At 42.8% G+C, this 26,500-nt stretch overlaps 1 protein-coding gene across 1 annotated transcript in view; it reads left to right on the forward strand.

Annotated features, from left to right (window-relative positions):
- Positions 1-26,500, forward strand: part of ZNF532 (zinc finger protein 532) — a 108,779-nt gene that overhangs the window by 69,000 nt on the left and 13,279 nt on the right. Inside the window, 3 exon segments of the mRNA XM_036874786.1 lie at positions 106-282; positions 7,568-7,730; positions 11,430-11,711. Coding sequence (XP_036730681.1) covers positions 106-282; positions 7,568-7,730; positions 11,430-11,711 — 622 coding nt within the window.

A 26,500-nucleotide genomic window follows, 5' to 3' on the forward strand; every position in this document is an offset into this window, starting at 1 on the left:
TAAGAACCTTAAAGGGCTATTTGTTCATTTTACCCAGTTGTACACAGTTAAGTGATACATGTTTAGTGGTCTCGTGCTAACGACTGTGTGTTTCTTTTCTAACAGATGTGTGCATTGCAATGTTGTGTACTCTGATGTGGCCGCACTGAAGTCTCACATTCAAGGTTCTCACTGTGAAGTCTTCTACAAGTGTCCTATTTGTCCAATGGCGTTTAAGTCTGCCCCAAGTACACATTCTCATGCCTACACGCAGCATCCCGGCATCAAGATAGGAGAGCCAAAGTAAGTCATGCTGCCTTTCGACTTTTACCCCACTCCTTTATTAGTAATTTAGAAGAGGTGGTAGTTCTGTGGGATATAATTTAAGATATGAAAAATTACGCCACTGTGCAGATTTTGACGCTCTGTGAAGTATAGCTCATAACTCCCTAAACCTTTCAGTCCTGTCCAGGGGGAAATCTTTGTCCTAAAATGTCACTTACTGTTTATGCTCTTGTCATCAGTTTCTGCTAAACAAGTGAATGTTTATCATTTTTGTTCTTTTTCTTAAGATGATTTTGTTCTTTTTCTTAAGATGATTTTAATAGGTTCTTGGAAGACTGTAAAAAACTGTGCTCTTTCAATTTTCATAGTTTCTTATAGTATACACTTTTCACAGTAACATTTATAAGATGAAGTCAACTTAAGACACTGGTTCCTGCATTTAACTTCATAGCCGATGTAAATCCTTGATTAGTAAAAAGTAAATTTCATTTTTTGCTTGATCTCGCTCTTAATTTTGTCAGTGTTTGCCTTGTTGAGTCTTTAGTCCTGAGGTGGTGTTTCAGCAGGCAGTTACGGGCTGCCCGCCTGCAGTGGTGGCCAGCTTAGCAAAGACGAGGCAGTGAGGGCGCTGGGGTCAGAATCCTGCCGCCACCCACCAGCTGAGTGACCTTGGGCCGGCACTGACCCCTGTAAAGTGAGGGTCATGCTTATGTCCCCAGGTTTGTGTGAGGATAAAGCAGGGTGAGGTCTTTAAAATGCACGGCACGTGGCCCCTCTCTCTGGCGCACGGAGGGCCCATAGCCTCGGCTCCTTCCCTGCTTCCTCGGTCCCTGGATGTGCACACAGCCCTGGATCAGATGCCCGGCCTGATGTTCGCTTTCTTCCTGTGTTGTTTGCGGCAGTGTGGAATTTGATAATTATGTGAGGCTAGATTTGCTGCCTCAAACCTATTGGTGTGTTTTGTCTAAACTCTATAATCAAGGAAGTATTGGGGGAAGATATGTGGATATGCCGTATTATGTATGTCTGGCTTTAATGTAGCATTTAGTTTGGGGGACATGTCATTGGCTAAACATGATAGAAGTGACTCTGTTTACTAAAAAACTATGAGAAAATGGAATTTTATTCTAATAGGACCTTCATTCTGATCTCTGTAGATCTTCAAAATGAAACACATTACAAATTAGGGGATCCACATACGACTTGGTGTCTTGACTCCAAAGACAGACATTAGTGAAACATCAGTTAAACAGCCTTCAGTGTTCCTGGTCATCAGCCTTTTGGACACTAGCATAGTCTGCCCTACCCCCTACTCTCCCCTCCCCAACCCCCTGGTGAATATAGTTTTTGACTTGGTTTTTTTATTCAAGTAAATAAAACTTTATTCACTGGAATGTGTATGAAATCTGGAACAGTAGTTGTTACCTGGGAATACAGCACAGCAAACGATTAAAGTAAACTAAAACAATATTCCTCAAATTTGAGTAATGTATAGGAAAAAAATCATTCCAGTATTTTCTTAAAAACTTTTCTCTACTACAATGGTTTTTTAACAAGTGCAAGCCCAAAGATAGGCATTAATGATTGAGTTTTAAACTATAAAACTAAAACAGGGCTTCCCTGGTGGCGCAGTGGTTGGGAATCCGCCTGCCAATGCAGGGGACACGGGTTCGAGCCCTGGTCTGGGAAGATCCCACGTGCCGCGGAGCAACTAAGCCCGTGAGCCACAACTACTGAGCCTGCGCGGCTGGAGCCTGTGCTCCGCAACAAGAGAGGCCGCGATAGTGAGAGGCCCTCACACCATGATGAAGAGTGGCCCCCGCTTGCCGCAACTAGAGAAAGCCCTCGCACAGAAACGAAGACCCAACACAGCCATAAAAATAAATTAATTAAAAAAGAACAAAAACAAAAAAACTAAAACAAATTTACAAGTGAAATACAACAAAACTCCCAGACCAGTGAACACAGTTAACAGCATTAATTCAGGGAAACAAGTCAAGTCCTCACTGCAGCAGCACGTGCTGCTCCTCGGGCCCTGTGATTGTCACCCTGTACTACAGGCGCCACCTTTCACTATGCACACTCCTATAAAGCCTGGCTTCCTGTGCCATGTTGGAAGCTGGTCGGCCTACATTTGACCCAGAAGCTTTCGTTCGACATTAGATCTCTGTTCTGTTAAAGTTAGCCCCACATAAATAAGTAGCTCCCACTCCAGTAGAATGTCAGGCATGAAATCTCCCAGCAGTCTTTGGTTAACAGGTGGTTTTATGCAAATGACTCAAAATTATGCAGATGATTTACGTTAATTTTTAAAGATCAATGTAAAAATCCCACCTCCCATTTTCATTAGAGAATATATGGCAGTCTGAAAATATACCCATGAAGGCCTGCAGTCCCAGCACCTCAACTTGAAAAGCACAACATAAGATTTTTATTTCACAGATGTTTATGTAGTGATTATTATGTGCAGGTGCCATTCCAGTGCCTTGTTTCTTGTTTTCCAGTGTGTGGTCAGGCATGTTTCCCTGCTGTGTCAAAGGGAACTTTGAATACCCTTTAATCTTTTCTGGGTAATTTAAGATCATTTTGAATGTCCACTACTAGATTTTATGGTGATACAGTCTTGTGACTGTTTTTATATCTTCCTTGACGTCTGATTAACCAGCCGTTTCTTTGGCTGCTTTTCCCGTCCTTCTATTTGCCTCTTCTAAATGTCTATAAATAGAGCAATGAGGACTTCAAAGTGAAGAATTGTATGAGACGGAGTTGTTCTTTTTTTGTTTTGTTTTGTTTTTTTAAAGAGTCTGAGTGCCCTCATCCATGGCAGTCCTGGGTCTCCTATCATTAGTGCTCAGCTGATTGCTATGTGGTTGAATATGGGCCCTGAATCCAGATTATTCGCTCTGCCATTTACTGGCAAGTTGTTTAATTTTTTATGTCTCAGTTTCTTTTCTTTTCTTTCTTTCCTTTTTAAAAAAATTATTTATTTATTTATTTATTTATTTGGTTGCGCCGGGCAGGCTCCTTAGTTGCGGCTCACCGGCTCCTTAGTTGTGGCACGCGGGCTCCTCAGTTGTGGCACGCGAACTCTTAGTTGCGGCATGCATGTGGGATCTAGTTCCCTGACCAGGGATCCAACCCGGGCCCCCTGCTTTGCGAGTGCAGAGCCTTAACCACTGCGCCACCAGGGAAGTCCCAAAAGACAGAGTTTTGGAGCAAGTTCCTAAGAAATAAAACAGTACAAAACTACAGTAGCGGTGTGGTGGAGGACTTTGATTCAGACGAAGCTGAATTTAAAGCATGGCCCTGGGATTTACACAGCATCAAGCAGATTCTCTAATCTCTGAGCCCGTGTCCCATCTGTGAGGGGGCAGTGGTGCAGATTCACCTAATGGAGGTGTGGGGACGTGTCCCACTCGGACGGTGCCTTGTACCTGGCTGTACTCACTCAGTGGTGATGGAGGCAGTTGGCAGCAATTCTGAGCTTAGAATCCTTTACTCGTGTGTTTTTACGTTTGTTTCAAGGGTAGCACTCTGTCCTGACTGAGGGTGGGTTTTTGGATTTACTTTTTCTTTCCCACCTCTTGTTTTCCTTCCCCTGCCTTCCATCCCCTGCCTCCCCGCCCCTGCAGGTTTTTTTCAGCCGCCTCCTCCCTCCTTTCTTCTAGGCCAGTTATCCTGCTGTTCACTCAGTCTTGCAGTTGGGTCAAGTCAAACTTTTAGGTTCAGCTTTCAAAGTACCTCCACTGTGTCCAGCCACACTGTCCCCAGCATGCTGTGCCCATGTAGACTCCGCCTTTGTGCGCACTGATCTCCCTGTCTTTTTTTTTTTTAATAAATTTATTTACTTATTTATTTATTTTTGGCTGTGTTGGGTCTTCGTTGCTGTGCGCGGGCTTTCTCTGGTTGCGTCGAGCGGGAGCTACTCTTCGTTGTGGTGCACGGGCTTCTCATTGCGGTGGCTTCTCTTGTTGCGGAGCACGGGCTCTAGGTGCGCGGGCTCAGCAGTTGTGGCTCGCAGGCTCTAGAGTGCAGGCTCAGTAGTTGTGGTGCACGGGCTTAGTTGTCCCACAGCATGTGGGATCTTCCTGGACCAGGGCTCGAACCCGTGTCCCCTGCCTCGGCAGGCAGATTCTTAACCACTGCGCCACCAGGGAAGTCTTGGTCTCCTTGTCTTGAACAAAAGCCCTCCCTCCTCTCTGCCTGCCCGTCTCCCTGTGGTTCTTTCCTGCACTGTAGCAATAGTTGGAGAGTCTGCTCTGTGGTCATGGTCTATCACTATGTCTGTGAAGTTCGTGGTACCCTTATTTGGACTTTTCTTTTTTGACATTAGCACCAGTTTTTAATTTTTTAATCGTTTCTATCCTACAGAAAAGTTGGAAGAACACTGTGGAGAACTCGTGCGTCCCCTTCACCCATATCCCCCAGTTGTTAGTATTTCTGACATTTGCTTCATCCTTTCATTTTCTTCTTTCTGTATCTCTCCCTCTCTTTCTCCTATTTAGGAATAATGGGGCCTCATGACATAAATATATGAGTGTGTTCTGCCTCTCCTCCCCATAAGGACACTCATGTACATTATTACCACCATCTAGCCTCCCAACCAGGAACCTGCATGGATTACATTACCATCCAGTTCATAGATCCCATGAAAATTTCTCCAGTTGTTGAGATATTGTCTTTTTTTTTTTTTTCTTTCTTTCTGGTACAAAATCCAGTCCAGGAGTACATTTTGCATTTAATTGTCCTGTCCCATCAGCGTGCTTCCATCTGGAGCAGTTGCTCAGTCTTTCCCCCTCTCATCCAGCAGATGATACCGGTCTTGTGTTCTGAGGATGACCCTCCTTCCTGGCCCGTCCCCGCTTTCTCATAGTTGGCCTCAGGATACGTACTCTGGCAGGAATCTCCTCATCACATCCCATCGAGGATGCTCACCGCCTACCTGCCCTTCTAGGGATGTTACCCTCCATCATCTAGTCCGGTTGGCAGCGGCCACATTTCTGCACTGTCAGGTCACCATTTCCCCCTGGTTTTTTTATTTAAAGGATAGCTAATTTTTTATTTTTTTAAATTTTTTTATTTGGCTGCATCGGGTCTTAGTTGAGGCACGTGGGATCTTCCTTGCGGCATGAGGGTCTTTTGTTGCGGCACGCGGGCTCTTCATTGCAGCGCGAGGGCTTAGCTGCTCCGCGGCATGTGGGATCTTAGTTCCCGGACCAGGGGTCGAACCTGCGTCCCCTGCATTGGAAGGCGGATTCTTAACCACTGGACCACCAGGGACGTCCCTTCCCCTAGGTATTTGTTCGTGGTTTGTAGGGTGTATTCCAGTATTACACCAAAAACCTGTTCCTCAGAAAAATGCTGAAGTAAATAGATTATGTCCTGTTTTATACTTTCTCTGCAGTTCAGTAGAAGGCAACAAAGCAAAACAAACAAAACCTGAAAGGAATGTAGCATGACTAAAACAAGCCGTGCCATTTTTCATGAAAGAGTTATTTCTGAAAGTGTAAGAATAGAGTCCTGAGAAAATACTTAGCCTAGCTAGTAAGTCTTAGTACTTTTCTTGAGGCTATTCTACTAATTACAGAAAAATCAGGAAATATAAGCAAGCAAAACAATAAAAAATTACCATCCAGCAGAGATGATGATAGTTATATGCCATCTGTTTCTTTTCTATACCCTTTAAACAAATGTGATCGTATCCCACATACTGTCTTGTTACGTTTTTTAATTTGCATGAAGATCATTCCATGTCATTGGTATATGTCCACATCATAATTTTTAAAAATTCATACATTATTGCTCTTATTTAACTACTTACATTACTGGACGTTTGGGTTATTTCCAGCTCTAAGCTATTTCAGACAGTGAGGAAATGCACATCTTTGTCGCACCTGGTAGACTTAATGGTGACACATCATTAATGTACCACCTTTGGGCTGAATGATGAAATCCTGTAAACCTTGTCTGATCTTAAAAAAATCCCCCCTTTCTCCCATCAAGGGTGCTTGTGCTCTGTGCCAGGGTAACTGGCATGTCAGGACCTTCTAAAAGCATGTCACTCACGCCAATTAAATTTATAAATTTCATGTGGAAAAAGAGAAAAAAAAGTTAAATCTATAATTTTGGGGTATAGAAATACAGAGTGAGGTCCAGAGGTATGTGAGAAGTGCTCTCTTAAGAAGACCCTACGAGGAGACAAGTGGTTTCAAGAAGAAAGCCATTCCTTTTTTTTTAACTTTTCTGTAGAAATAGCAAACAAAACCTCAGCTTTTTCTTATGTGGCTCGCACCTTTGGTCAGTGTTTCTCTGCCATTTTCCTAAGCTGCCCTTTGGGATTCTTTGTTCTGGTGCTCCTGGTTCTTCAGAGGAAACACAGGTGTCCCTAGGGCCTCCCTTAAGGTCCAGGACGACCCTATTGGGAAAGGGTGACCTCCTGTGGGCAGATGCGCTCACCAGTGACCCAGCAAATCCCTGGGGGCAAAGGTTGGGAGCGGGGAGGACTCTCTCCCAGAGGACTCTCTCCTGAGGGCCAGAGGAAAGTGTGGATGGATAAAGGAATTATGTCCAGAAGGTTCAGAGCTGCTGAATTAACATAAGGAGGGAAATGGTTATGTTAGGTAGGGAAATGGTTTGTAGGGCACAGGGAGTGGTTTAAACCATTTAGAGCACAGTAGACATTCAGGTGTTGAAGCAACATTTGATTTGTGGATTTTCTTTTATGCGTCTTTATTTTCATGCATAATTGCTTCCTGGTGCAGGGCTTTCATTGTTAAGAACAGGTACAGAAATAGTGACATTCAAGTGTAAAATTACTAACTAACTCTGAAAGAAAACTTGCAACAAGTAACAGTGTGTTCAGGCATCCAAGATGTGTGGGCCTGCTTAGTTCATCAGTCAGATTCTCTCTTAAGTTAGGGTACCACCATCAGGCTGTGTTCCTTGTCTGATCTTTAAAAAATATTAAAAAAAAAAAAATCAAGGTTGCTTTTGCTCTGTGTTAAAGTAGCTCACAAGTGAAGACCTTGTAAAAATGTGTCAGTTGTAGCTCTGTGAGTAGTAGAATGATTTCTAAGCAAATGTGGTCCAGTGCCTCTATACCCAAAATGTTAAATTGAGCTGCACTCTAGTGATGCCCTCTGCCTTCGAAAGTTTGTTTCAAAGCTAAACTGCTCTATTCTTTTTATTGTGTTTGTTTGTTCTTGCTGCTTCTGCCTCCTGAATTCTTGGATGTGAAGTAGTGGTTCCTTTGGCCTGAGAGATGAGGGCTGACTGACATTTCCCTGCACCTCTTCTGTTTTAGAATAATATATAAGTGTTCCATGTGTGACACTGTATTTACCCTGCAAACCCTGCTGTATCGCCACTTTGACCAACACATCGAAAACCAGAAGGTGTCTGTTTTCAAGTGTCCAGACTGTTCTCTCTTATATGCACAGAAGCAACTCATGATGGACCATATCAAGGTGTGTGCGCATCTCTTATGTCCTTTAAATGAACCGCAGATCCATTCATTGGTCATAAATCAAGGCTGAGCTGCAGATTACGGTAAAGCATGTGCTCTGTCGAAGGAAGGGATGGACGCCGGTCGTTGGTAATGAGCAATTTACAACATGCTGTCGTCACGAGTTCACTTAACTGAGGGATGCTTTTTATTCCCGAGCCCTGGTCTGCATACCATGAAAAATCAAAGCAAAGTAACAAATGCATGCCCTGACTTTAAAAGAATAATCAAGCTTTAGGGTTTTTTTTCCCCCCTATATGTGAAAATGAAGGCTGTGAAGTTTACTTTTTTGAGAACTTGGTGTTATGTAGGCTTTAGAAATAGACAGGGACTCTGATGAATTATGTTAATTTGTATAAATATTGGTGTGTTTAGAAAAATGAAGGTTTTCCCTTGAAATTACTTAAGCAGTTAAGTTTGCATTATAATTGATGCCCTGGATCTTGTAGTCTTTTTTCTTTTTAAATCAAGTTTGCATGTAAACTGACAGTGAAATGTCCAGGATACAGCACAGTATCTGGCACCTGCTGGGTGTTCAGTTAATGAAACGAATAAATGTCCAGTTTGGACGACCCACTCTCCAGTCCCCAAAAGGGGCACCTAAATCTCTTTATAGCCTTTTAAGCTCACTAAGGACAGAGCTTAGTCCTCGCCTCTTAACTGTCCACTGTGAGAGGTTAAGCAGTTTGATTCCTGTGTCATCAGGAGATAATATCCATCGGCTCTCAGAGATTAAAGTGACTTCTTTTTAAAAAGAGAAACAACAAACCCAATATTATCATGAACTCAATCTCTCTTTCTCTTAGTTTTTCTGTTTTTAAATGTATTATACAGAAAAGGTCAGTTTAAAGAGCAAACCAAGTCTCCAAATTATTCTAACCTCATGTTAGTTAAATGAACGGACTCTTAATTCTTGAAAGTTCCCGTGTTGAGTGTATATGAGCTCACAGAGCATAACTGCCTACTGCAAAGGGCTTAAAACCTCTCAGAGAGGCCACTCACTAGAAGCCAGGTGAAGGTAGTGATGGCGTGGCATTACTAGGGCGAATAAAATGCATGGGAGAAGTGTTTCATCATTCTCACTTTAAGTACAATAAAATCCTCTTAAGATGTTTTAAAGATTCTTACTAAAATTACAAAATTATCTTGACAATAAATATTTAATGAATGATGAGGAAAAACTACATACTGCTAATAAAAACGCAGGGACATTGGAATTAGACCCAGATATTTTAAATGTACGATATGCGGGTTGGGTGGGGTGCGAGGAAAAGAAGAAAAGTTGCTTCTTAAGAGGCTTTTAAAAGGTATTTGCTTTCTGGAACTCATGTAACATCTGGAAGTGGGGTCATCCGACTTTGTGGTTAGGGTCTTCCTTGTGTTAATAGTGAATTTGGAGGAATACAAGGTTCCAAGAAATAGAGACTGAAGAAGACTGGTAAAACCCTGTGGCCACAAGGATGAGAGAATTGTTTTTATTCATCCGAACCTCCACGAGACTCCATGATACAAAAACAGTGGGAATGCTCACTTATGTTCTGATTTCAAGTATGTTCTATATGTTCAAAAATATTATCCTGCCTTTATGTGTTTGGGGCTGGGTAAGAATAAAGATAGTTTCAGGGGCACCCTGTTTTTTTTTTTTTTTTAAATGTATGTATATATCTAGCTTGTGAATTTATTTACATTGTCTAATACCAGCGCTGTTCAGTTTTTCATGAGGAAGAAATTAAGAGAAAGGAGCCCAGGAACCGTATTTCTCTACATACATATTTATTTAGAGGTAGATTTTTATTTGCCCAGTTTAATCCAATTTGTATCATTTCTTGGTTCCACCACAGTGTGGATGTATTCGCTGTGTGGGACCCCTGTGCTCCGTGTTGGCATCTGCATTTAAAGTAAACCTTCAAGTTATGGTCATTCAGGTTTTTTATTGTTGCAGGAGCTAAGGAAGCATTAATTCCAGAAGAATTAAGTTGTATTTCTTTTATTAAAAAAAGACATTCATCCTTAAAAAAATAATTTTATTTTTACTTAAAATATAAAAACAAAAGGAGTAAATCAGAAATTCTCATTTCTGCACACATTCCATTGCTCTGTGGTCACAGCAGAACTTTTTGCTGCTTTTCTGGAGTTTCTATAGCATAAGGCTATCTTAGAATACTTTGATACTTTACCCTCTCTTCAACTTTTTAGTTAGTAAAAGTGCATTTGCCTAGAACCTTATGAAAAGTATATCAGAAGATTTGGGGTTTGTTTTCTTTGGGCTTTAAATGGTTAAAAATGTAAAAATTTGGCTTCTGTTTTGAAAAGGACCATTTTAAACACAGAGGCCTCTGCACTGCATGGTGGAAAAGAAGCAAATGCACAGCTTTTGGTGTCAAGAGATGACATCTCTCCCCAGATTTTCTCTTTGCAAAGGCACATTAGACATTCAGCCCAGGCCCTTTTCACAGCCCAGTTTAATGATTGTCTGGGGAGACCTATAACCTCTGCTCATGAGGAAATTATAGAAGCCCCATTTTTCCCTCTGGGGTGAGACAGTATTGAAGAAGGTTGGTTAATTCTTGGTACAGTTTAGAGAAGAGGCTGCCTTGAGAAAGTATGCTGGTGAGTTCGCCAAAGGAACAGCTTCTTACTGAACACTCAGAGTAGGGAGCTGAGGTCTGTGCGGTGTGAGTCTCTGTGGCTCAGGGCACTAGCCCTGCTAACACGAGTTAGGACGCGTCCTGCTGTCTTTCTGAAGATTCAAGAACTCAGAGGATAGTGATAAGAGACGGCCCCATCCAAAGATAACTTGTAAATTGAGGCACAGACATATTTGCTTGCTTGCTTTTTTTGGACTCCAGGCTTCTAGAACACAAACAAAACAGAAACCAAAGTGAGGTCTTCAGGATCAAATTGCACTAGTTTTACGCCAGTGGAATTTGAAATCCTGTGAGTTTAAGTTGAGGCTATGGAGGCTACTATGTTAATGATAATAAATAGGCAATTTAGAAAGGCTTTTTGAGCAGCTACTGTGTATAGTTCACATGTCCGGGTGCTATCAGTAAGAAGCAATGGATTGGGATAGGGGTAGAGAGATTAAAATTACCCAAAATCCCCCCAGCAAAAACCCAAACTGTGAGAAGTATTTCAAGAATGTGAAAGACATTCAAGGGAGGGAGAAAGGTTTGCTATTAACACATTGGTCTCAGGTGTTTGTTAAAGTTGGTTAGCTAAGGGTTTTGAACCCCTACCAGTATATTAGCCTATTTAAACATTTCTGGGTAGATGTGAAAGTAAAATGTTCTTCCCCAGAAGTGGTCTGTGGTAGAGGGGACTCACTCTGGTACATTGGGGGATGACAGAGTGCCAGGAATGATTTGGACTCAATACAGAAGTCTTTCTTTTCAAATTTTAAAATGGCACAAGCAAATAAGCTTTAAAAAATTATTTGGAACAAGAAATGCATAACTTAGAGCAACTATAAAAGTTAATACTCCTTTATTTCTTTTTATGTGTATATTTTGCTTAGATTTTCATCTTGCTGTATTAAGAAATATTTCTGAGTGAAAATAAAATTGTACTGAAATGTCTATAATGTAGTAAGATAGTCCACATGTGCTTTCTTTTAGTGGTGTGACTTGTGAAAGATATTTCTTTTCTTTTTATAACATAGTCTATGCATGGAACATTGAAAAGTATTGAAGGGCCTCCAAACTTGGGTATAAACTTGCCTTTGAGCATTAAGCCTACAACTCAAAATTCAGCAAATCAAAACAAAGAGGACACCAGATCCGTGAACGGGAAAGAGAAATTGGAAAAGAAATCCCCATCACCTGTGAAAAAATCTTTGGAACCCAAGAAAGTGGCCAGTCCTGGGTGGACGTGTTGGGAGTGTGACCGGTTATTCACGCAAAGAGATGTTTACATTTCCCACGTGAGGAAGGAGCATGGGAAGGTAAGTGACGAGTGAAATCCTCCCTGTCAGTGTAAGGAGGACATTCCAAGACGTGGGTGCTTGCTTGGCTCTGCTGGTAATTAGTAGGATGACCTCGAAAATCACTCATTATCTCTGAGCCTCAGTTTCTTAATCTATAAAATGGACTCTCTGGGATTTCCCTGGTGTTCCAGTGGTTAAGACTTCACACTTCCATTGCAGGGGGCACGGGTTCGATCCCTGATAGGGGAGCTAAGATCCCACATGCCACGTGCTGTGGCCAAAAGAATTTTTAAAAAAGGCTCTCCAAGTCCTTATAATCTTGTTGTGTGATTTTGCTGATAACGCCTTCACTTGTGCTCCCCGAGGCCAGCAGGGAGTTATCTACCACCCCCGTGTTTATAGCTGAGGAAACGGAGAACCATGATAAACCAAAGTTAAAAACATTTGAATTTGCCTGTTAGCTCTATGACAAATAAAGGAGAAAGGAGGAGAGAAAGAAAGTGGGTGTTTTGAAAACTGTTTGTAACATTTGTCTGACTTCTGTGATTCTCTCCTGAGTTTGGTGATAGGAGAAGGACCTCATCCATAAACCATCCAGGAGAAGCTCTGTAACTTAAAATCTCTGAAAAATCTGAGTGTGCATATTTTTTCTTTTTAAAATAATAAGTGTACATCTCTAACCATTACGGATTATTTTTAATGCCCATTATTAGACTTAATAAAACTAGTAAGGTTATTTTTTAATATAACTCTCATTGTTTCAAAGTTGGTTTGTTCCAGTTAGGATCCAAAGAGTCTGCTTTGCCTTTGGTTGTTGTATAACTTAAATCTCTTATTCTCTAGCATTCCTCCTTCCATTTCATTTTATTTTTTAACGTGCTGTATTTGTTGGAAAAATTGGGTTATCTGTCCTGTAGATTGTCCCCCACATTCCTGGACTTAGGTAATTGCTTCCTTTTGACATTGTTTGTTTCTCTTTATCCCATAATTCCTAGAAATTGGATTAGATTCAGGTTGAATTTTTTAGATGGGAATACGTCATTGGTGCTGTATTTTTGTTTCACATCCCAAGGCATCTAGTACCAGCTTGTCCTACTTTTGGTTCAGATACACTGTACTTTTAAAGAAACCATCTTACTGCTTTAATTTAAGCCAATAAAACCAAATAGTTATTCTTGGGGAACCTGTGTAAAAAGTGCATAAGAATTGGTTTGTGATTAATATATACTAGGTCCTTGAAAAGTCTGTTCCTATAGCATTTACAAATTAATTAAAAGCATTACTTTGTATTCTCATTTATACTGTTTATTTGAGGTACTCATGAAGCTGGCATGTTTGACCTTCCTGCCATCCAAACAATGTAAACTTGCCTTTGAGCATTGATCACAATGATCACAGATGGCAAAAAGATGTTTTTTTATTATATTTTGTCTAGCTACCCTTAATTCAGTATCTTCTCATATAAGAATTAGTTACTTATAGAATATAAATGGCTTTAGTAGCAAGCACATCGCTCATTTAACTGTCTCAGCCTTAGGCTCCCCTCATGGGCTGTAGCATCTTAGAATATTCATGCTAAATATTGGGTAGTTCTTTTGCAGCAATACTTGATAAACCTACTATATAAATACACGACCTGTAGTTCTTTCAGAGCCCAATGTGATGATTCTAGGAAAAGTCTTCTTTTCTTGGCACCCAAACTGGATTTAACAAATGTTGAAACGAGAGCAGACGGCAATAATTATCTGGTAGTCCGAACCGTTCATTTCTTATACATTTGAGATTTCTGTAACCAACTTGGAACCTTTCAGAATTATTTACTTTCTTCTTCTTTTTTTTTAATATCTTTATCTTGCACGTCTGACAATTATTGGGTCTAGAATATAACATGAAGAGACAGCTCGGAGAAAGAGTTGGTGGGATGAAATGTCTGTCGCACCTTCCTGCGGGACCACAGCCGGCCGTGTGTGCATGCGCGCCGCGCACGTGGTGCGAGCCCTGACGTTCGGGGCACCGCTCGTCACCGAGCAAATGTTTGGCTTAGCAGGATTTCAGGATTAGCTTTGAAGAAGTTGAGACTCTCTGCCTTTTGGAGTGAGGCACATCAGATCAGATTACAGCTTCAATTCTGTTCACTCGGGCCTCCTGAAAGAACTAAAGGGAGGTGGGGAGGGAAGGAAAGACACGTCTTTATAAGCTGTTTTGAAATGAAAAGAGTGTTGAACTTGAGTCAGAAACCAAAGCGTGAGTTCTCCGTGCTGAGTCAGACTGGACCCTCTGCTTCCACACCCCACCTACAGACGTCCTTGTGTCTGTTCCCACTCTTTCCTTCTTCCCTCCTGTCCCCAAACCTCAGATCTCCTGCCCCCTTCTTTTCTCTCTCCTGCCTGCAGACAGATAGCAGGCACCCTGCCGTCCGCACATCTCCACCCCCTGTGCTCCTCAGCTGACCACCGCGGGCTCCGTCACCAGACCCGCCTCCCTCGTGCCCTCCTTGTGGAGGCAGGCGGTTGTTTCTCCGTCTTTACGTCCCTGACCCACTGCGGTATTTCACCCGACTGGCAGTTCTTCCTAAAAGCATTTTCTTCTCTTAAGTGTGAAACAGTACACTCTCTCCTGCGTTTTCTCCTGGTAGTTCTCTCTCTGGGAAGTTCCAGGTATCCTCACAGCTTCGCTTCTCACATATATCAATATATGTGCCGAAAACTTCCAGATCTCTGTCTACAGCTGTGGTTTCTTGCCTGTATTCCAGTCCCTGAAATCCAGCCACTTATCAAGTGTTTCAGCTTCTTGTATCATTTACAGAAGCTTTAAGCCTGTTCAACAAGGAACTTAAACTATTCTCAAATATAAAATCAGAAGGATGAGCTTGTCAGTAGTATTAATCCAGTGATCTCGTCCAAGCTATGAGCCTTCTCCCAGATAAATGTACAAATACACAGAATTTTATATACAATTTGAGGGGCTCACGTACGTCCTGAGATACTTTCTTCGTTGCTGTAGGGATGTCCTAGGGACCTCAAGTTAGGATCCCCTCAATGAGATAGTGTCTGAGGTCATTCTCACAGATCAAATAAATCTAGAATTTAAGGCACCTGATAGTAAATAAAAAAGTGAGAGTTGTCTGTACTTGTTCATATCTTGAGAATTACTCAGTGATCCATGATAACTGTAGCCATTTTCTCATTTGCCGCCAGGTACCCCTACCCATCAAGGGACCATTATTAACTTTTAAATAGAAAGATCCTAAAAAAGACTTGCATTTACTGAATTCTAGAACTCAGATGCCATCAAAATGGACTTTATGAGACTTTCTGAGGTTCTCTCGGGGTATAGATGTGGTCCAGTTCTGTGTCTAGAAGTTCGGAGGAGCCTGGGGTTTCAGAGCCTGGGTTTGTATTCTTTCTCTGGCCTTACGGAGCCCAACCATTTCAGAGAACAGGTTGTTGAGTAGCTTGGTTCTGAGCACCAGGAAAAAGAATGTGATGAATCCTAACTACAGGTAGTTCCAGGTAAATTTTATTTTCTTTTGTTTACCAGGGTACTTGGTGGTAGGTAGAATAACACCAGAGATGGAGAGTAATGGGGTTTCAGCACAACCTTTGACAGAGTCACTCAGTACTGCTTTGTGTAGGATCGCACAAAAGGGCCTAGATGAGACGTTGAATTTATAGCTGACTCATGATTCATTGCTCTGTTGGAGAGAAAGCTTCCATTTTGGATCAGATTTTACCCAATATTTCTATCAATGACTTTTGACTATAGGGAAAGAAACTGGGAGGGATTTCACAAGGTGAATCTTAACAAGTAAACAGACTTTTCATTTAGGTTTTAAAAAATCAAGCACACTGATATTATGTGGAGAAGATAGGGTTTAGTTATCTTACGTGAAAAAACATTCCACCTTTGTTTGCCCATCTTAAGACCACCATCCTTTTGGCTGCAGAGATAGCATTCACATCAAGGAAGCAAATGCCCTTTGATTTGGCACTGTAATCTAGCTAGTGGTTCTCAAAACTTGATTGTGCATCTGAATCCCCTGGGGGAGGGCTTGTTAAAATCTTCATTTCTGGGTTCCACCCCCCCCCCCCACACACACACACAGTTTCTGATGCAGTAGGTCTGAGATGGAGCCTGATAATTTGCATTTCTTATAGGTCTCCACTTTGAGAACCGTTGGTGTACCCTAGGTAGCAGTAAGAGCCCCTAGAGCCCATTGATTTGTACGAGAAATGTCTTATTTTTTGCCCATGCAGAGTTTGTTACAGGTGTGACAGTTCTCTGGGGCAGCTTTCCTTCCAGTGACTCTGATCAAGACCGTTTCTTTCAGCCCCATCATCTCAACATAGGAGCCCCTGCAGTAGGGAAAAAAGACTAGAGAATCACATGCCCTTATAGTCTGGCTGTGACATACAACACATACCATTGGCCAGGACAGGTCATGTGACCAGACCCACTGGCAGTGTAGTCTTCACTGTACCCCGGCTGGGGGGCGGCGGGGTGGAACTACAGGCCATGTTTACCATGCCCAGTGCGGTGGCTACAGCATCAGAAGTGGTGTGCCCGGGTTCTCATGGCACTGACTGAAGGTGGGTATTGACACTAGCACTTAGGAGGGTAACCGGAAGGGTGAGGGTCTGGAAACAATGTAAGGAGGAAAAGAAGTTAGAGCCCGAGGGACCTTTGATAGCTGTCTTTAGATACCTGTATCCTCCATAGAAGGACCAGTGCATGATTAATTACAGGGGAGCTGGAGCCTTGTGGGTGAAATACCTACATGCTTGTCATGGGCAGGTAGATTCAGGCAGCAGCCAAGTGACCACCTGTAAAGGGATGGAATAGAAAGGATGCCTTTCAGACTCACACCGGGATTAAATGAAAGCGTCTGTAGTAATACGTGCAGTGGTGGCATAGCTACCAGGAAGTAGGCATTTGTATGCGATCACAGTCTAAAAGTCATTCCATCCATCTGCAAAAAGCATTTCTTCTAACAGGTGATCTAATCTGTAAATTGAAGCAGAACTTGCAGAACAAAGTCATTGTGACCCCCAGTGGAACTGAGTCCAACAGAGTGACCGCACATTTGAATCACCTGGAACACTAAAATCCCAGCACCCATGTGCTCCCCAGGCCAATTTCCTGGGCGATGCTGGGGGTGGGACCTGGCATTGGCATTTTAAGCCAGGTGATTCTGGTGTGTAGGCAGGGTCAAGAGCACTGGTACCACCAGGGACCTGCTGTGGCCCTCGCTCATCTGACTGAAGCACACACCTTTGCTGGTTTATGGTGCAGGGGAGGCTGGTTCCAAGTGCATTTGTTTAGGAGACTCCACCTAATGCTCACTGTTGGGGGTGAATGCAGGTGACACAACTCATGGGAAGTTCAACATTAGTGAGTAGATGAGCAGCTGGGCCTGGAGTCTCACTATTTAATGCCTAATTGGAAACTATTCCAGGATGTCTTAATGTTTCTGTTTCTAATGAGTTTGTAAACCCTTTAAAAAGTCCACAGATCTCATCGCCTCCTTTTTTGGTACTGGTTGCGCGTGATCTGGAATACTTGATATGATTTCGTCTCTTCTGTTGTGAAATACACTTTCAGCATACTCAGAGATGTAGGTGAAAAGGGGGCAATGGCAGAAACGGAAAATGGGAGAATGAAACGATGAGAGTGTCTGGGAGATAAGCAGAGCTATTGATGTGAGCATGCTGTCATTTGCCTTTTTAAATGATGGTGAGTTTCCTGTGTGTGTATACGTTTGTGTGTGTGTTTATGTATGTATTTTTTTAAAGCACCCATTCAACCTGGATCCTAGCCATGCTTATAAAATATATGATAGGGCATACATTTTTCCCTTAATCTTTCTGAAACATTTTTAGAGAAAATTACGTAATAAAATGTTACATCTCCTTTTTGTTTCTGTCTTCCTGCTTTACTGTGATGTTGATTATTAGTTAAGAATATGAAAATATTGTTTGCAATGAACTGTTTGCAGTTAATTGCCAGATGGTTTCACTTTCATTCTTTTAGCCTTAGAGTTCATCCTGCTGTCATTATGCCTGCGTTACTTAGGAATACGAAAAGGCCTTTAATTAATATGACTGTAAGAAGAGGAATAGATTTTTATCCTGAAACTCAATCTTTTAGCTATGGTGATGTTAACTCTGCCAAAATTATATTACCCTGGCAAGAGGTGAAAAATTCAGTTTCTCCTATCTTTTTGGCTTAGAACTTATTTGTGATTGCTCAGGGTCTCAGAAGTGTATTTAAGTCAGTTGTGTATTCTGCACTACTCCTGGTCAGTTGTTGGTGAAGGATGGTTTCCCACTTGATTGTATGTTTGGCATCAGATTTGAACCCAAGGGTTGAAAGTCACATAAATTAGAGTTTGTATATTAATGCTTTGTGCAAGAGATGTACATCATTGCTGGTTTTAGGAGACTTATTTTTAATTTTGGCCCCTGAAATTGATATTTTATTAATATATTTATTCTTATAATTTAATTATAATTTAATATGTAAAATTTTAGAATATATTTTAATTATATATTTTATATATATATTATATATATATTTATAATTTAAATTATACATTTATTATCATTTTAGTATATTTTATTTATTCTATTAGATAGTTTATTAGTATAGTTTATATGGTTTTATAAAAGTCTTCTATGTGATTTAAAAACTTTAAATGTAAAAACGTCAAAGTTTTTAGTTCAAAGCATATTAAGACACACCTGTTGATGATGTTAGTGAGTTGTGCTGATTTGGAAGGCGGGGTGACGAGATGACAGGGGTTGAGGACTTGCTGCCTGTGTGGTGAGCACCATTTTAATAAGTAGCGCACTTGTCCTTGAAGCAGGCTCTCAGGTGGACGTTGTTATGAATGCCATTTTACAGGCGAGGAATGGAACCTTAGGGAAGGTTGATTTATTACCCCAGGCTCTACAGCTTGTAAGCAGCAGGGGTAGGATTCCAATCCAGACTCCCCAGTGTAATGCCGAGCAGCTACTGTCTGCAGGGCAGGAAAGCTTGATATTTCAGAAATAGCTTACTTTCGTCTCATTGGATCTTTCAATACCGATGTGGAACAGTTAGCAAATATGTGACTTTCCATCCATCATCACTTTAATTTAGGCGTTTGGTCTTGATTGAAGTTGGTTATGTCATCCTTAAACGAGCATGTGTCTCTGGTTTAGGGAGAAGGTTGAGTGTAATAGTCTCAGATTCCTTAGCTGGGACCCGGGGCTTTCCTGGAGTGGTCGCAGTGACAGGAGGTGTCGTTAATTCATTGTGCGGGTCTTCCTGCGGGGTCTCGGGACGCTTGGGGTGGCTCCCCTTTCTTAGAGACTGCCTGCGTTGTGTTTGTGACTGAGTGGATTGTAGCGTGAGTGGGCTTCCTGGGAGATAGAGGATCTTCCTGCAGAAAGAGAGCTCGGAAACCTGCAGAAATGCATGCGGGAGTCCGCTGCCTTGACGCTAGGAGTTACCTACGGCAGAGGCTCTCGGGAGGGTAGAATCAGGATCAGAGTTTCGGCTGATGGTCTGGGTCTGGGGGGTTGGCGCGTGGAGAGGCGGGTGGGACCTGGGTGGGGTCCACCGTGGGTAGCTGCGACACCATCACACTTACTCACACTCCTCCCCTCGATTCGTCCCTTGAAGTTCTGCTCTAAAGGAGTTGGTTGCCCCTGCATGGTGTGTTATTGAGAGTATTCACTACTCACTTCTTACTGATGCCTAGCAGGGAGTGGGCACTGGAGAATAACTTCAATTTAGCAGTGAATATATCTTTCAAAATAGGTAGAAAGCAGCAGGTTTTTATCTTGGGCATTACCTTCCACTTGAAAAGTTTAGGGAATTCCCTGGCGGTCCAGTGGTTAGGACTCCGCGCTTTCCCTGCCGAGGGCCTGGGTTCAATCCCTGGTCAGGGAACTAAGTTCCTGCAAGCCGCCCAGTGCGGCCAAAAAAAAAAAGTTTAATAATTACTTCTTTGATGTTAGTTTCTAATATATTTCAGTGAAACTATTTTAGCAGACCTATTTTTTTTTGAACCCTGAACAAGAACTTGGAAAGCCCCTGCCTTCCCGGTACAAGGCAATTCTGCCTTGTTTTGCTGAACCAAAATACAGTTACAGATGTAGAGAAGGAGCTATGAGATTTGGCACTAAATTCAAAGAAGATGAAAGGACAAGTTGAGTGACCAGTTTCCACTTCTGAAATTTATGAGGGACAGAAAATGAAAAAAAAAAAAACCTTCAAGAAAGATTAATAAGTTCTTTTGAAAATGTGACTCAAATAAGACTATGAAATATTATTCCAAATTTTGTTTATAGCCAGAAGAGATTTTTTTTTTCAGTTGCTTCAGAAGATTTGCTCTTAGATGTAAAACATTTATATCTGCTCGTATGTCCGTTGCAGCTATTTTAGGAGACATTTGTCTGTAAACTCACCAGAGGTTTCTGCAAACAAAGTTGAAGGACTTTAAATATATATATATATATATTTATTTATTTTTAAAATAAATTTATTTATTTAAAAAATAAATTTATTTATTTAATTTATTTATTTATTTTTGGCTGCGTTGGGTCTTCGTCGCTGTGCGTGGGCTTTCTCTAGTTGCGGCGAGCGGGGGCTACATTTCGTTGTGGTGCGCGGGCTTCTCATTGCAGTGGCTTCTCTTGTTGCGGGGCACGGGCTCTAGGCGCGCGGGCTTCAGCAGTTGTGGCACGTGGGCTCAGCGGTTGTGGCTCACGGGCTCTAGAGCACAGGCTCAGTAGTTGTGGCTCACGGGCTTAGTTGCTTCGCGGCATGTGGGATCTTCCCGGACCAGGGCTCGAACCCGTGTCCCCTGCATTGGCAGGCGGATTCTTAACCACTGCGCCACCAGGGAATCCCTAAATATATATTTATATATGCCCAGTTAAATGGTCTAAGGGATAAGAATGGCTTTCTCTGTGAGCTCCTTTAGTGAACGTTTTCTGATTCACTGTAGGACATGGCATGTTACTGCACATTCCATTGGGTATTAAGTGTAAAACCCCAAATTGAAAAATGTACAGGGAATTCCCTGGCAGTCCATTGGTTAGGACTTGGCGCTTTTACTGCCGTGGCCCGGGTTCAATCCATGGTCGGGCAACTGAGATCCCGCAAGCTTCACAGCATGGCCAAAAAAAAAAAAAAAAAGATGTACAATAAACATAATAACAAAGTAGTAGACAAATGTGTTAAGTCTCAGTCATCAGGTCAGTGAGGTTGCCTCTGAAAGTCTTGTAGGATTTAGGGGCTGGTGGAGCCAGAGCGGGAGCTGCTAGTGGTCCCAATAGAGGGTCCCCAACAGAACCAATTGCCTTGCAATCAGAACTCAGGAGATCAGACCCAGCAGCAGATAACACAGCTTAGTGATAGATCCCCACACAACTGCCAGAGCATCTCTTGGGAATGCTGTCTGTCTGTCCCGGGTGGACCCTTGTGGGCTTGTCTAAGGTGGAGTCCTGAAGCCCTTGGTGTCTCACCTGGGCCTTTGCACACCTGCCCTGCCAGGCCTTGTGGTTCCAGCAAAAAGAGCTGCTTACGGTCCCTGCACACACACCACACTCTTCCTTGTCTTTGCCACTTCAGTTCCCTCTGCGTGGAAATCCCTGTCCTTGCCTCACTGCCTGGTTAACTCCCCGGTGGATCCAGCTCATTGTGGCTTGCAGCAGTGCCCCTGTGCCCGCGGGGCCCCTCTGTGTTCTTCCGCCTGCCTGTGACCACTGCAGTCATAAACGGGACATCCACTCTTCATTATTTTTTTGTCTTCTTCAGCAGACTGTGATCTTCCCGCTACAGAGCAGGGAGATCCTGGTGAGTGAAAGTAGGAGCTCAGTTAACACTGTGGAATGAATCAGAGAGCCCTGGGCCCCATGCGGTGCTGGAGAACCAGGCTGTCTGGGCCTTCAGTGTGGCCAGGCCCAGGCTCTGGCTGGTTACTCTCACTCCTTTTTGTAAGTGTGGATGGCACCTGTATTTTTTTACCTTGCCGCCTGGCAGGTGCAAGCCTCTGGCCAAAAGGGGGTGGATCAGTGTGAACTCATTGAACTTAAAGCGCTGGTGCTGCCGACCAGCACAACGGTTTTTTGTTTTTTTTTTTTTTGTATTGGAGTATAGTTGATGTACAGCGTTGTGTTAATTTCTGTTGTACAGCCAAGTGATTCAGTTATACGTATATACATTCTTTTTCATATTCTTTTCCATTATGGTTTATCACAGGATGTTGAATATAGTTCCTTGCAGCGCAGCGTGTCTTTGCACTTGAAGTACAGCTCGGTGGTCCTCTGCCCTGAGAGCGTGCAGGCAGCACCTGGTCAGAGAGGGCTGCCTCCCGCCCCTGCAGGGACTGAGGTGTTCGCAGACGTTCGGGTGCCTGCGGTGCACGGCCCAGCAGGGCTGCTGTGATTTTGGAGACCGAGGAAGACTCTTCCTCCCTGGGCTCTTTCTGTTTATCTCTCGAGGTTTAGGAGGTGGAGGCTCCCTGCATGCCGGGCTGGTGCTGTTGCCAGATGGGAGAAATACGAGACTTGGCCATCTCCGTCTGCTTTGGGTGAATGTACCAGGACTTGCTGGCCTAAGAACATTTGTTATTAAAAACATTGCCTGAAGCCGGGGACTTACTTCCCTCGCTGTCACCAATGAGCAGTTTTCCTCCTCTCCGCTTCCACTGCCCCAGACCCAGACTGAAGCCTCCCAGGGTCCCACTCCCTGTTCTCTGTCAAACCTCAGTCCCTTCCTGTGCCCCAGCGTCCCCTCCCTGCCCCTGGCATCCCCAGCAGGCAGATGTAGGTATAGATCCAGTGGGCTGAGGCTGGGGGAGGAGAGTAGTTTCTTTTATGACCTGAGGTGTCCAGGTTTGCTCTGGGATTGGGTTTCTTCATTGAACCAGATCTGAAAATGGTGGTGAGGCTTTAGAATATTGGTACGGTATTGTGGTGTGATGTGAGGAAGCTTTTGTGTGCTTGCCCAGGAATGCAACATCCATTTGTAATCTCTTTAGGAAAATACGTTCCTGAGTCCAACTGGCAGACCAGATTTTTAAGTTTTAAGAATTTAGCATCCGACTGTGGTGACCTACATGGGTGGGATGGGGCGGGGGGGAAGTCCATGAGGGGGGGAATATATGTATACATATAGCTGATTCACTTCGTTGTACAACAGAAACTAACACAACATTGTAAAGCAACTATACCCCGATAAAAAATTAAAATTAAAATTAAAAAAAAAAAAAGAATTCAGCACCCGATTCAGTAAGCTGATACCTTGAAGCCCAAAACAACCAGAAAATAATTTTACATCCCAAAGTAGGGGCATCAAAGAAAATACAAGGCCATCTTGGCTGTGGTTGACTTGGTAAGAATCACAAAGTAGATGGCTCTGGACGGTGACTCAGAGGTCACAGATTCCCACTCAGTGTTCATGCCGTGATCTAGATCCTGGTGGTGTGCGGGGCATGTTCTGAGCACTTCCTGGGAAAGGAAACCATTCTCCTCACTTTATAGTTATGACTTTTTTCTTTTTTTACCCGGATTGATTACTTACTTTGTTAAATAGATTTGGTTCTGAATGATTGAGACTTGGCTCTGTTTTCTATAGAATACGAGACAGGGATCTAAATCTGGGTTAGCAAACTGGTTCACAGGCCAGCCACCTGTTTTTGTAAATAATTTATTGAAACACAGCCACGCCCACTCATTTATTCGTCCTTGTCTGTGGCTGCTTTTGCATTACAAGGCAGAGTTGAGTAGTTGCAGCAGAGACTTTATGGCCTGCAAAGCCTGAAATATTTACAATCTGGCCCTTTACACAAAAAGTCTGCCAACCTCTGGTCTAAATTTATACTCTGTATATATTTCCCCAAAACCACTCAGTTCCAATTTGTAGAAGCTTGGATGGTTTAGTGCTCAAAAATTATTTTTCTTGATGCTTTCACATGTATGAAGTTTGAGCTTCCTGTGCTGTGTTCATCTAAATACCTTTTGGTTTGTCTATTCTTAGATGTAGTGAGACTGGAAAATCTCACTAGTGTCCTAGATATTAAATTCTCTCAGAGAAGACTAGAATTTGTGACCCACGGTATTCCAGATTTCGGAGGAAGGCTACTCTACTTATGTGCGTACAAGACCATTTTCTAAGAGAGCATAGGTGGCTTGGGTGAGCAGGTTTATTTCTTATGATTCACCATCCGTGACTGTAGGTAATATTCATATAGAGTGAAAGCTTTACAGTTTTGTGGGCACATACTGACTATATCCGGATCTAACATGAATAGATGAATTAAATACTTAATGAAGCATTAATTTTTATTTATCCTGGTGAAAAGTTTCAAGAATTCTCACAATGCAAATTATACCTTTTATTTATTTAATACATATGCTAATGATACATGTTTCTTTAGTGAATTTCTTTTTTAATAATCAACTTATTGAGTTATAATTTATATGTAATCTTAGTACATTTTTATTCTGTAGAAAAGCTAGTTTATTTTACAGGAGGCATATATTAGACTATAGATTTTTCACCTGTTCAGGTTACCAGTCTATACTGTTTTGTTTTTAAAGTCTTTGGTGCCTCTGGGTACTTGCATATTATAGGCATAATGTACAGTTCTGAAACTATTTAGAACAGGCCATTCATTCATACTTAGGGAATGTTTAGCTTTACACCATGTTTGTTCTTCCGTATGTATCTTTCTTTTATTCTATAAATATTGATCAAATTGCATAGCATTTGCTATGAGGGAGCTCAGACAAAGTGTGAAATGTAATTCTTGCCCTTATAGATGCTTATAGTTGGGTAGAAAAAGAAAGGATAAATACTTTTAAAGCTAAAACTAGTTTGAGTTGGGTATGAAACAAGAGTCTTAGGAGCGTCACAAGGTGTTAACGTAATTAAATGCTAAGCGAAAGGTGCATTCAATTCAGATTTCAGCTCAGTACCTGTTGAGGCTCTGTGAATAAAGCGAGCAATAAAATACAGTCCAGCCCTAAAAGAAATCACAGGAGGATAGAGTGAAATTAAAAATTAAAATTGGCTTTGATACGTGGAAGAGAAGAATTAGACTCACATCTAAGGTACAGGGAAGCAGATTTGAGCGTCACTGTTTCATGGGGAATCGGCAGGGTGGGAGATGCCAGGGAAGGCTGCACAGAAGAAACGCTACCTCATACTATCCAAAGAGGTATTTGGAGGATGCACAAGAGGAATTTGCCCTGTGTGCAGAGGAGCAGGAAGAGAATGGATATGTGGTACAAACCATCATGGCTTGCCAAGTGACTGCCAGCACGTAGTACCGGAGTGTGATGTTCTAGGAAGGGGGTGATGGGAGGCTGGGACGGGTGAGGTAGGCAAGTCCAACGGCCTCATTCCCTGAAGCTACAGAGAACGCCAGGTGGGCTTTAGGGAGAGAAGGGACACATTGAGATGTGTGTTTCCAGAGGTTCACTCGTAGCTGTGTGGGATGTGGGCAAGAGAAGGAGAGGCAGGTGGCTGGAGAGATCGGGAAGGCCCACCAAGGACCTGAGAGCTGAGCTGGCTGGAGGGGGAAAGGGTGTGAATGCGCGTCCAGGAGAGGGAAGGCTGTCTCAGAAGAGCAGGGAGGAATGTGTCATGGTCTTCAGAAGATGTGGATTTGAGAGGCTTTGAATGGAAGGTTTATAAAGTCCCAGGAGATGTAGTCAAAATGGTGGGTTGAGGATTAGATTGTGGACTGTCTCGAAAGCCAAGAAGTTTGCATTTTGCCTTACACATAAGGAGACGGTGCAGTGAAAACCCTGTTGCGTCTGATCTCAAATACTGTGTCGTCTCCCATTACAAAGGATGATCCCATGTCCCCGCCCCCCGTAAGGGCAGCCCATCCATCTGCACGCTCCATCCAGCCCCCTGTTGACCACTCGAGGGTGTCACAGCCGCACTTGTCCGCTCTCTCCTGCATCTTTCTCAGCATCATAAAGCTCTGCCCTGGTACCTTTATCCTAGCAAAGCAGCCTTCCTCACCCGCCTTCCCTACTGCCATTTTTTCTCTCCCTCCCTTTATAGTAAGTCTCCCTGGAATCGTTTTCTGTCCTTCTGTTCCCTGCTTCCTTCTCCTGTTTAGACTTTCGTCCCACCACACCACCAAAGCCACTCTTGCCAGCCTCTCCAGTGCGTCCGTGTCCCTGAGTGCAGGGGGCTTGGCTTTCTCAGTTGGCGTCTTTGTTGACCTGCCTGAAGCACTCGTCTGCTCTGTCCTCCTAAAAGTGCTTTCTTTGCTGGGCCTCTTAAGCACTGTCTTCTCTTGGTTCTCATCCTGCCTCATCGATAGCTCTTCTTGGTCTTTATCATCTTATGAACGTTGATGTGTCCTTTGACTCTCAGACGGTTCTCATCCAGGCCCATGACTCAGAGTGGCATCTATGTCCTAGTGACTCACAGATCTATATCTGCAGCCAGACCTCTCCCCTGAGATCCGGACTTGACGCTAACCACCTATTTATTTAACACCTCTGCTTAGATCTCCAATGGGCTTCTCACACTTAACGTATCCAAAATGTAACTCTTTTGATTCCTCTCCTTCCCTAATCCTGCTTCTCCCCTGTTTTCCCAACTAGTAACTGGTAACTCTGCTCCACCGATGACCAGGCCAAAGAATTTGGAGTGATGCTTGACCCTTCTTTTTCTCTTCTTTGTCACCTACGTTCAGCCCATCCATACATCTACCCTGGAGGTACATACCAAATCTAACCACTTATCATCACCCTTTTCCCCCAAGCCCAGGGCACAGGATCTCTCCCCTG

This window comes from Balaenoptera musculus, chromosome 14 (genome assembly GCF_009873245.2).
Source record: "Balaenoptera musculus isolate JJ_BM4_2016_0621 chromosome 14, mBalMus1.pri.v3, whole genome shotgun sequence".
Classification (NCBI taxonomy): Eukaryota; Metazoa; Chordata; class Mammalia; order Artiodactyla; family Balaenopteridae; genus Balaenoptera; species Balaenoptera musculus.